The sequence below is a fragment of the Colletotrichum truncatum genome, assembly GCF_014235925.2.
Source record: "Colletotrichum truncatum strain CMES1059 chromosome Unknown Contig_0007, whole genome shotgun sequence".
Lineage (NCBI taxonomy): Eukaryota > Fungi > Ascomycota > Sordariomycetes > Glomerellales > Glomerellaceae > Colletotrichum > Colletotrichum truncatum.
Genome location: NW_027222404.1, coordinates 294041 through 305607, shown reverse-complemented (window position 1 = coordinate 305607; position 11567 = coordinate 294041). Strand labels below are relative to the sequence as shown.

Here is an 11567-nt window from a genome sequence, read left to right as displayed (position 1 = left end):
TAGAGAACATGCCTTTGAGAACGTGCGCGGTGCTTCTGGAGTTGGCTTCCGTGAAGTCCCGGTATGCGGAGTGGCGGAATTTATCTTTCCAGACGTGTTACGGAGGATATCCTCACAATTGTGATCGAATCTGAGGTTGAAAAGACGAACACCCTGCATGAAACGCTCGGTCTTCTCCAGCTCACGCTCACGGCCAAAGAGCGTCTCAACAAACTCAACACCAGCGTTCTTACCGAGGGAGGCTCCCTTCTTGTTGGCCTTTAGCATGGGAGCCTCGCATGTCTTGAGAAGCTTGCGGAGTTTATTGATCAGGCGCTCGCCCGATTCAATGAAGTCCTCGATAATCTCCCTGTTATCAGCGCCACGAACACGCTCAATAGTCTCATATGCACGCTTGACTTTTCCTGATAACTGGATGAGAAGAAGCCATAACTCGCTAGCCATATCAGATACCGGAGTACCGGATCCATGGTGGTAAACAGTCCAATCATAAATCCATTTTCCGAGGGAATTGGCGTCAAAAACACTTCCAAGCAGCAGGATTGGGTCTTCTGTAGGGTCCCAGTTCTTGAGAGAATATCCCGGAGGGATTTTATGCCTCTTGGCGTCACCTTCAGTAGCCTGCCGAGCTGAGGGAGGACTTTGGCTTCGGCCTGATGTCGATGTTTCTGAGGGTGATCCACTTTCTTGAACCAAGTAATGAGAACCGATGCTAGTGTTGTAATCCTTGATAAAAGTCGTTCCCAACTGGTATCGTTCCGGAGTATTCAAACAAGACTGTTCTGTCACTCGCAGTATCAGATGCTTGCCAAAAAATGGCTACTTGGGCGGCTTACTGAAAGGCTTAGTGGGTGTGGATTGATCGAGAGCTTGTCCGACGTTTTTCATCTCGACAATTGACTACTAGCATGGGTTGGCTACGTGATCTGGTGCTGCAAAGAACCAGAAAGAGGCATGCGCTGAGTTGAAAACCGAACATTGCAATACTGAGATGTGGTTCATCAGGCAAGGAGAGGAAATTGAGGCCTTTGCTGGGGCAGATTATTGGTCAATTTGTTGCCCCACCTGAGGAGGTTGAGCACAAATGTGCTCTTTCTTCCCCGGAGCTGACAGGCTGAGCGCTTATGTAGGCAACAGGCAACCTCGAAATTATATGGAAATTATAACGATTGGCTAAGTGGACTGGGATGATTAAGCGGGCGCCTAGTGGTTTAGGAGCATACCGCAAGGCTTTAGTCTGATTCAAGTTATTCTGGAGAATTATGAGCATCATTGCAAGACTACAACACCTAAAAGGTACGTTGCCGCTGCGGAATCTCTGCAAGCCAAGGATGGCAAGGCTGCAAAGATCAAAAGTAGACAACACAGTAACTATACAAGTCGATATTGCCAATCGGCTGCTGCTGGACCTCGCTTTCGCCAAGGGAGGGCAAAGCCAATGGGGGCTCCTCTGCATCCATTGCCTAAAGCTTTGAGGCATGTAACAGGTAGTGGCGATCTCCATCCACACATAACGCTATGTCACAATACCAAGCCTGATACGAAGTATAGGAGAAAAGTTTACTACTTATGTATTGAATGTCATGCGGAGTAAAAGTGGCTTTGAAAGTGGGAATTTGAGGGCTTGGTGAAAATGAGGTTCAGCGGCAGTCGATGGGATTGCAAACTTCTGTTTGTTAACAGTTCCATAATATATGTCGTTAAGCCTGCCATCCTGAGCCTACTCACCCTGGCTCGCTCAGGTCGCACGACCGTAAAGGCAACGGGCAATTGGACTACGCTTGAGTTAGATACTGGCGTAATACACGCAGTTCAGCAAGTTCAAATCAAATATGCATGATCGCTAAGCTCAGTGGCACGGCTTTGAGAACACTCACAAGGGAAATTAATGGATAACATTCAATTTAAGTCGTCAAGTATGGAAATAAAATCAGTTTGTAGAATAGAATATTCAGGATTGACCCTTCAAGGTCGCGGATAAATAAAAATCATTTTCTTAGACAATTAGCTATCATTTCTTTCGTAGTTGTGCTCCCATATAAGTCGCCGGCTATATTTCAATGTTCCAAACCTTCCACAGCTATCCAAAGCCATTTTCAAGTTTCATAACAACCTGGAAGTTAAAAAAATGTTCCGAATAATAACTGAATTGGTCACCAGCGTTTCCCTGTGCGCGAAGAAACCAGTTATTCTTCCCCGCAGGGGTGAAGCATTCTTTTCCAAAACCTGCTTTCCCTTGCTGACTCATTTTCGGGCGTCATCACATCACCTTGAAAGGTTTAAATGCCGCCGAGACTCCCCATAAATTTAAGCTTAGACGAACTCGCCGCTTCCTTGGCAGCGAGTGAGTGGCCGGTGAACACCCTCCTTCTCGCAGTTGGTGATGGCTCCCTTGACCCATTTGACTCCATTATAGCTACCTTCCTCATAGACATCGCTCATAAAAGCTCCAACCTGTGTTTGTCTGCCGAGACAACCACGCATGATCTTGCCATATCTTCTAGTCTTGAAGGGGTTATTCACCATGCAGCCAGTATGGCCAGCACTAATAGTTCCCCTGACCATAATGGCTGAGGCGGTAGCCCAAGACCTGGAGACAGCGACGCCTAGTGTGGAAGTAAGGTAACTTTGGATAATAGTAGGGTTGAAACCACCGTTAATAGTAATAGTGTCTGTAACTGTGTAGGTCTCTGTGAGACTGATAGTGACTTCTTTAGCTTGGGCAATCACTACAGGGCTCATTTGGAGGTCCCAATCGTAGAACTGCTCGGTTTTGGTGATGGTAATAGCGTGAATGTCGTCGCAATCGATCTGACGAGAGTCTAGATTGTTGACTTCCTCCTCTGAAGGAGTCTTGAAACTCAGAAGTGAGTGATCAACTTCAGGGACTGAAGCAAGAATTTTCTCAGATGCCAGCATGGCAAAATAGGCTTCCTGGTTGACAACCTCCACTGCGCCAAACGAGTTATTAAAATGCACTAAAAGAAGTATGTGACATATGGTTCACCACAAAGAACACTGCCGAAAGAACACATCATAATTATTGTGACAGGCGAATGGCTTGGTGTTCATATTCATTTGAGGATGTGGAGACAATGAAGCAGACTATGACGGAATATTTTACTCACTGTGATCTCCATCGACAAGAAGAACCTCGCCATTGAGTAGGCCGCGCTCTGGGTCAAATGCGGTGCCGTTCATAGCCCTCGGGGTAAACACCGGGGACGCAACAACAACCGCGGCGAGGCAAAGCATGACGAATCTGAAGGCCATTTTGACGAAGAGAGAGGTTCAAGCGATTTGAGACGTTTAATTCAAATGTAGTGAGCTGCAAACAGATGACGCACTTGCTATATCCTCGTACTCTCCATTGAGTGATCGAAAATTATTCTGCCTTGGTAGGTAGTGACGTGCTTAGACGAATGCACGCAATGGGTAGATTAGCCGTTAGGATCGTCCCAAATTGCCTGTTCGTGTTATTAATATAAGTTTTACGTTTAATCGCGTATGTCATGTAAAATACCTTGAGTCATTGCTCCTTGCCAAGTCTGCTCTGCGAAAGGAACTACAGTGGAATTGGATCCAATTTGACAATCTGGATAACAAACTAGTTGTCAACTTTATAAAAAGAGCCAATATCTGTACGCTCGATTGCCCGTACAACAGGCCAGACTACAGACGACGCATATTAAGCTTAAGTATTGGTTAATCTCATTACGTAGAACTACAACTTGAGTCTCAAAAGGTAACCCACGTGGCAGGTTGGCAAAAGTCAAATGTATCCAGCGAGCATTCCACTTCTCAGATAACGTAACATTTACTCCTCACCACGGCGAGTCAGCCAGTTTTCATTAAGGGAAATGATAACATACCTATTTTTCCCTACTAGGAGGGCAATCTCTCGGTACGACATCGGGATTCGCGCATGGTTTACGATGCCTGACCAGTTGAGAATTCCCCATCACATGTATTACGATCACGGGCAGTAAGCGGAAGGAACTTGGATCAGCCCTTTTGGACACCGACCGATATGCCGAGGCGATTTTGGAATTACCACCCGGCCCCTTCATCCGAGGGATCCAGTTCTGCACTGTTGATCTTCTACTCTCCGTCGATTCGAGGAAGTATATTCAGGGTGCTTCTTTGTCCACTTCTACCAGCACTTCCCATCATACACTTCTCCCTATTTTAGTCGCCATACCACATCCATATTACTTTAATCAAGTCCATTGATCTCAATTGCGTCTAAATATGTTTATCAGCATATCTGCTCTCATCACTGCTCTTCTCGTCAGGTTGGTTGTCTAACAACGTTTCTGGCGGATAAAATCTTGACGCTGACATTTTCCTTCCATCCAGCGTCGAAGCTAAGCTTCATGATTATGGCGCTTGCGTAAGAAACCGTATTATTACGCCTATTGGTGGTACTCCATGGAGTGTCAGCTACAACTGGGATAAAACGTACCAAGTCATGCCTGAAGCAACCAGGTGCGCTTGTGACTATTATCGTCAACGGAACACCGGCACAATGCAGTGGGATACTTGCCCCGACTGTGTTATGGTATGTTCATTTATTTGTCTTAGATATAATGTTTTATAAATGTTAATTCCACCATCAGGAAGGTGATCTTTGCCACTCGGCCGAATGGCACATTGGTGGCGATGAGGTAAGATTGAATATAAAACCAAAATATCGTGTATGAAACTTACGGCTCGTGCTGCTCCAGCTTAATCACTACTGCACCAAGTTTTGTGGTGCCCCTCAATCCGAGGGAAGCAACTCTGACTGAAAGCGTAAGGACAGGTCGTGCGAGGGCAACGTGACGGCTGTGTGACGACTTCATGATATCAAGGGCTTTTTTTTTTAATCGAATTCAGAAAAGACATATTGCGAGTTTGTTTATCTTTTTGTCATGATAATTATTTATTTTCATTACTATTACAAATCTCGGAGAACGTAGATTATGATGCTCTTGGTGCCAGTTTTGTCAGCCCAAAGTTTTTAACACAATAGTGGGCCACTGTGGTGTTACACAAGTGTGCCTCGATATGCCTGCCATCTGACGGCAGTTCGTGGGCCTACGGGAATTGATCATTAGACAAGGTAACACCTATCAACAGGCCTTGATGATCGTCCATGGGTCAAAGAAAGAAATAAAGAAAGAAAAAACCGGCCTGCCAGTCCAGCCTAGCTAATTCCCTAATGATCGTCGATTGGCAGTTGAAATTGGGCCATGGGCCAAAAATGTCTAGAAGAGATGTTCATAGGTAGTGGATAAAACTCTTAGGCTTGGCGGACATTGATTGATTTTCACCCGCTCCCTACTTTAAGGCTGGCAATCCTCTCATGGATGTCACATGTTGAGCCGCTTTTAAGTTGCCTCATTTTGCACACATGCTTGAAAGACATTAGACGCTTAGGGCATTTGATATCATATGGCCAGTTTCTCCCAGCAGCATTTTTGACACCCGTCGCAAGCTTGTAAAGCGAATTGATTCTGTCATTCCGAGTCAGGTTGATCGGTGCAGATGCCACAGGCTTTCCCATGTTTATTTCACTATCACTAGGGAGTAAGAAGGAACTTACATTACTCAGACCCCGTCAATAAGATCTTCACTTACCTATACAAAGGTTTCCTTGACAATGTAACATGAACAAAGTGCTATCATGCATATGGAGAGACAAATTTCTCTTGCAAAGAGGCGCGAGTCACGCTTTTCCCCCTCTCAAAAGATATTTCACACTGTAATATTTCCTTCTATTTCTAGCTGCCTCGCCAATGGAGTAGATACTTTATGTGTTATGTCATCAGTGGTGCAACTCTAACAGGTTTGTATCAATGGTATCTCAAGCGGTTATTCGATTAACTGTAGTCTCATGAGGTGTGGTAACGTATTTCACGTTAGCAGCAGACGAGATTGAAGTGTAGTATTCTGAGGCTTCACTTGATGCTGACTTGCAGCATATAAGTGGGGTCGCGTGATTATTGATGCTGATCTGCACAATGTCCTTTTTTTTCAACTCCTTTGGTCAAGGCTTCCATGGCTATTAATTTCGAGGTGCTGTTTAAAGACAAAAAGACTGACAAGTTTCTATCTCAGTTTCTGGACTTCATAGAACATGAAAACCGAAAGCGAATGCCTACATTCAAAATCTACCAGAACTATAATAGCGTTCGTTGCCTCGGCATTACTTCATTTCTGCAAATGCCATCTTGGTTATTCCTTGAAAAGACTTGGCCAATGAACACAACACGCAACTCTCACCAAGCTTTATTAGACCTATGATGTAACATTAGACCAATGATGTAACCTTAATTATTGGCTTTTGAGGGATATAATAGGCACAATATAGCCACAACATTCGATCATATAGCACTGGCCCTAAACGATCCTATGGAAAGCGCTTCCGTAATTGAATCTTTCACCAACGTCGATCAGAAGTCTTCTGTGAGATCTACCAGATTAGCATACGTAAGAATGGTGGAGTTCCATAACGCTTCATTGTCTGTGAAGCAAATTTCCCAATGGCTCCAGACTTTCTATGTACTGTGCGCTTCGCCAACTCATGTGTAGACTATTTACTGTCACGGGCTACGCCACGACTGTTGTGGGGTGAGGCTGTGCCCGCCCATTGTCACTGATTGAATGTAGCTAGACAGCAGGTGAGCAGGCTGTTAATCGTATCTTTTTGCGTTTATCTCAAAGGGATAGCGCCTCTGTTTTTATAAGTGCTGTAGGCTATTGTACACGACAACCCTAAGCGGATTCTGACGCTCACCGTTACACTCTGATATCTTTCATCCTTATATGGGGATGAGCCGGATATGGAATGATCTATCGTCAAACTTCATCGGCGCTTCAGTGTGTGAGCTTAATGCATTCTTCCATGTCTCTAAGCTCGCACTTGCCTACCTTCATCTTTGGAAAATCAAGGCAGGATTAGTTATGAGAGCTAAACTGGCTGTAAAAGTTTTGATAACAATAATCTCTTGCATCAGCTGATTGGTTGTAGCACATACATCAGAATCTTTTAAGCTTCCATGCACATCCTAGTAGATTTTTTGCCCTTCTTATGGCAGTGGAAAACATGATCCTTTAAAAGTGTTCCATTACAAACCTCATCTTCCATAAGACCATTGTATAATCAACATGCCGATTGATCACAGACAGCTCTAAAAATTCATGACTATGTCCTTGCTGCATTGAACCCCATTTAGGATCAGTTTATGAATGACAGTTGGGTTATAATTCTTTACTTCTGACAGTTGTCCCATTCCCATAAATATCCCAGACACTAACAACGCGAACAACGCGTGTAGTAACCTTATTTCAGAAGAACGTTCAAGACGGGTTGAGGTTGTGAACGAGAAGTGCTCAGCAGGCTGTGTGTTGACCATGAAGTGATTCGGATGTGATATGAAAACAATCAAATCCATGTTCGCCTTTGACTTTAGCCTCAAAAACACTTATCACGACCAGCGGTAAAACTAGCTGAAACTAAAGACATAGTAACTCTAGCCTGAACATATCCATCAGTTTTGAAATTTCCCAGACCATGGGTTTTCGGCAATAAGTGTAAACTTGGGGTTCAATAGACAGATAAGAAAAGAGCAGTGTAGACCAACTTTAGGAGTCCTTGGTTGAAGCCTAGTATTCAAGTAATCCCAAACTATGAGGTAGCTGTAAAACCGACTCTAGTTTCTGACCACACTGCATATTATAAGTGTGACAATTTGCTTCAAACCGTCCGGAAGTCTTCGATCAATATACCGCCCTAGACAGCCCATGGCATACAAAGACCGGTATTAGGATCTGGTATTTTCTTAGGGCCCTTGATACACTCTACATCCTGTCGAGCTCGGCACTCGGCGCCCATGAAGTTCTCCCACGGAACAAACGTAACTCGAGAGTTAGGACCGGCATTACTCCACGCGCGCCACACTACAAACCAGCCTTTGTAAAGCTTGCGGCCCGGCGGACAGGCGGGGCCGCTTACTCCCGTGGCGAAGTTCTTTTCGAGGCTCTCCTTGTCCCATCCTGCGCAGTCTGGACCAATGATGAGACTCACGCCTTGGGATGCGACAGCTTGGGCATCGTTGTCATCCGTAGCACAAACCGATGTATCACACCAGACCTGGAGGCACTCCCTACTACCTGAGTCGTCGCGGTAAGCATCTCGTGGGGCTAGGTTTCCGAGGTCGATCGCAGTCGCTCTGCAGAGTTGGCAGAGGGTGAAATAAATCCAGAGGATACTAGCATCGCATTGTTAGCTAACATGTTGTGTTGAAGAAGAAGAACTTTAGCCCATGACCATTAACTTACGAAACTGAAAGACGTGACATTTTCAAGTCTTTTTATCTGAGTCTAAGTCTTCCAAAGGTTTACTTCGAGGTGGTTTAAGGTGGCTGATTTGTTCTTTTTTTTCAGGCTGTAATGCCCTAATAATTGAAGAACTCACAGCAAGTTTAGAATAAATGGCGTGCAGCCCTTTAAGTACAAAGGCTTAACTTACTTACTATGCCTCATCTTGCTCCAATCGCTTTTTCAGTCGCACTTGCGCTATTTTTTCTCCTCTCTTTTCTGGGTTACTTTCCGAATATTTCTACTAACTTGAAAACATCGTTTCCGAAAACCTGTGTCGATCTGCCACTGTATATAAAAGAGTTTGGACATTCGGGCTTGGAACGAAGTTGTATTAACTGATGGAAAAGGATAATTTCGAGAAGATCACGTCCACCCAAGTTGTTGAGATCTTATTGTGGACGAAGACTTTTTCAGAAAACAACAGATTCAATCAATGCACACGACTCATTTTCTAAAAAAATATGAACGGGGTTACTCTCGAGGCTTCATGTTCCAATGATGATCGGCGGAGCTGTCCGGCGCCAACAGCAACCTTGATGGATCAAGCCGATATAATTCACATGAATACACTTCTCGTTGGGTTCCACCTTTACCCGCTGTCAACCAATGAATAGACATATACGTCCTTGATCTAATCAGATTATCTGATAACAACTCGGATAGACTCGGGACAATGAGGACAGGAGCGCAAATTTATCCAGACAGTTCCCAAAATACCCTCTTTTCCAAGTTGTGGGATGCCTACGGCGTAGCATGCAAGTGGGTTGCAAGCTTCCAGCGTCGTGATGATCTACAGTGACTGAAAACATGCAACGAGAGTTGACTTTTTTATCTCCACGATGCTAGAGTTTGAGAAGTTTTTCTCGTGGAAGGTTGTAGAGCTCAAAAACGCCATATATACATAGGCTGAAGCCGCAGAATGGCCAGCTGCGACTCCAGGTTAATGCAGACTGACAGCTGAGTCACGATTGCAAGTTGCATTTCTTCTTCCTTATTATGTTGCTTTCGCGCATTGCCTTGCTGTTATCTTCAGCGACCGTGCTGGTTGCCCAGACCGTTGACTGGAGGGCGGCTAAGTGTGAGGGTGTTGTTGTCGATGCGAAAGCTTTGCCTAACCGACGATGGGAGGCGGCTAACGCTACGGCGGCTCTCCACGAGATGATCGCCGCGTGGAAGGAGTATGACTCGAAGCCGAACGAGGTCAAATTCGAGTTCAGCGAGTTCGCTTCATGGTTCCTTGGCGGACCTGAGTTATGGCGATGCACGAAGCTGCTTGATGTGCCCTGCTCGACATCATTAACCTGCCAGGATACTAAGTTTCCAGCTGGACATCTCATCTTGAACTCATTTTCCAAGCTCCATCAAGTAAGCCCTTTTCTTTCATAGAATACCTCTTGGTCCCCTCCCTGGAAACTTTGTTTTCAGTCTCTTAGGTCTCTGGATAATTGATAGCTAAGCATACTCAATGGCTGTAGTTTCATCGCCGATACTTCGAGGCCCTCGACCAGGCACAAATGGAAATCCAATCTGAAATGGACCTCTTTGCCGAAAAGTTCTCAGTACCACTGCCGGATGACGGTTCATCGGAAAAGTTCCAAAGAATCATGCTCAACGTCATCTATGGAATGGTCGGCATTGCACAAGCCTATACCAACAATATCTGTAAGCCTTCCCGTCTTATCTGAGATGCTTGGTTGGTTATGGCCTATTTGTCAAAACACTAACAGGCGAAAAAAGTCGTGTACTCTTCCATGTTTCAGGGCTTTTTCGGTTTGACACAAACTATGCGATCCCAAATTACTACAACTAGTAGTTATAGTATCTTTACCAGTTGGGCAATTGGAAAGGATTTTATCCTCCCGTAAGGCCTCCTCCCTATCAGCCGCATTTACCACCCTTGACTAGACGCTGACAAGCTACGTATTTCAGAGGAGATAAACCTAAACCGGCTTATGGAAGGTTGTCTGCTGTAATGGGTGGCATATTCGACAGTTGGAAGGCGTCTGAGGTGGAGTATCTCAGGAGAATTTTCACCCCTAGAGACAACGACACGGTCAACTACTTGGTGGCGGCATTGGACAACGGCCTAATGTCGGCGACTCCAGATGACCTCGACTTCAAGGAAATGTCCAAGGTGATCAAGAAGCTCTTTTATCCCAACCTCATGCTGACTGCCTGGCAAACGGTGCCTTCGGCACGGAGACCCTTTATCTTGTAAGTCCCCGCGCAGTCTTTAGAGGATTAGCTTCATTAACCGACACACCTCTCTAGGAAAACAAACTTGCCTTGCAAGATGAGAAAGAAGGAAAGAAGCAGCGTGCTTTGGCCGATGTTGCCGGCTGACTCGCACGAGAGAGCGGCGACTTGCTACAATGGAAGCCTTTTCTATCTGCTTGACATTAGAAATGAAGGTGTCTCAGTGAGCTTTAGTAATCCTTCTATCGGGGTCAGCGAGAATAATCCCTTTACGGCACTTTTCGGTACAGAAACCATGGACGGCAAGGCATGGGGTGGTGTTACCAAAGAAGACATCGTCGCCGCCGTCTACGGAGGCTGGTTGGCAGGCGGCCGCCAAAACAACAACTTCGACCTCAACTACACTAATATTCAGCCAGAAGAGGGCTCCGAGTTGTGGTTTGGCAACGGTGTCCGGATGCCAGGCTACGTCAAAATGCCTCTTTGCATGAATACTTACACCATCTATGGGAATCTAGCGGTTGGTAAACCTGATGACGACCCTTCGTGGCCTTGTGCTAGCCTGCCCGTTCTCAGGCCCTCTTAGTGGCCAATTAAGTTAGTGTTAGTACCTATGAAAGTCAGTGAGATGCCGGCGGTTGCCATCTCTGTTTATCTTTACCCAATCCATTGTACACTTTGAAGCAAGCCAAGCATTAAGAATTATTTTTTCTTAATGAACTTGGCGCAATTGGTTATGGTATGTGCTCACGAATGCCCCCTAAGCATGCATTTGGTTGATGACGACAGTTTGGGCGCAGCTGCATACAACTTTGGTTTCCTATTCGTCTCCTAACATAGACCATACATACAATTATCACAAGTATCTTTCAGATAATGCTCCATATGCCGTTCTGGTAGTTGATCCAATTGTCGAATCTAAAATACATTCGTCATAAGCGTTTGCCCCCCATGCCCGCCATCTTAGTCCTCTATTAGTAAGACTCGTTTGTATATCACTCTGG

General features: G+C 45.2%; 4 protein-coding genes across 4 annotated transcripts; 2 read left to right on the top strand and 2 right to left on the bottom strand.

Annotated features, from left to right (window-relative positions):
• Positions 1-2313: 2313 nt before the first annotated feature.
• CTRU02_210464 (uncharacterized protein) lies at positions 2314-3273 on the bottom strand (the record flags this gene model as incomplete). The annotated part of the gene is made up of 2 exons (XM_036732168.1): positions 2314-2951; positions 3129-3273. The coding sequence occupies 2 exons, from the start codon at positions 3271-3273 to the stop codon at positions 2314-2316; spliced, it is 783 nt and encodes a 260-aa protein (XP_036576094.1).
• A 978-nt stretch (positions 3274-4251) lies between these two features.
• Positions 4252-4790, top strand: CTRU02_210463 (uncharacterized protein; the record flags this gene model as incomplete). The annotated part of the gene is made up of 4 exons (XM_036732169.1): positions 4252-4295; positions 4360-4561; positions 4620-4667; positions 4728-4790. The coding sequence occupies 4 exons, from the start codon at positions 4252-4254 to the stop codon at positions 4788-4790; spliced, it is 357 nt and encodes a 118-aa protein (XP_036576095.1).
• Positions 4791-7777: 2987 nt separating this feature from the next.
• Positions 7778-8345, bottom strand: CTRU02_210462 (uncharacterized protein; the record flags this gene model as incomplete). The annotated part of the gene is made up of 2 exons (XM_036732170.1): positions 7778-8255; positions 8326-8345. The coding sequence occupies 2 exons, from the start codon at positions 8343-8345 to the stop codon at positions 7778-7780; spliced, it is 498 nt and encodes a 165-aa protein (XP_036576096.1).
• Positions 8346-9363: 1018 nt separating this feature from the next.
• Positions 9364-11149, top strand: CTRU02_210461 (uncharacterized protein; the record flags this gene model as incomplete). Its single annotated transcript, XM_036732171.1, has 5 exons — positions 9364-9732; positions 9843-10029; positions 10105-10228; positions 10297-10581; positions 10639-11149. 5 exons carry the CDS (start codon positions 9364-9366, stop codon positions 11147-11149), a joined length of 1476 nt encoding a protein of 491 aa, XP_036576097.1.
• Between the last annotated feature and the right edge of the window lie 418 nt (positions 11150-11567).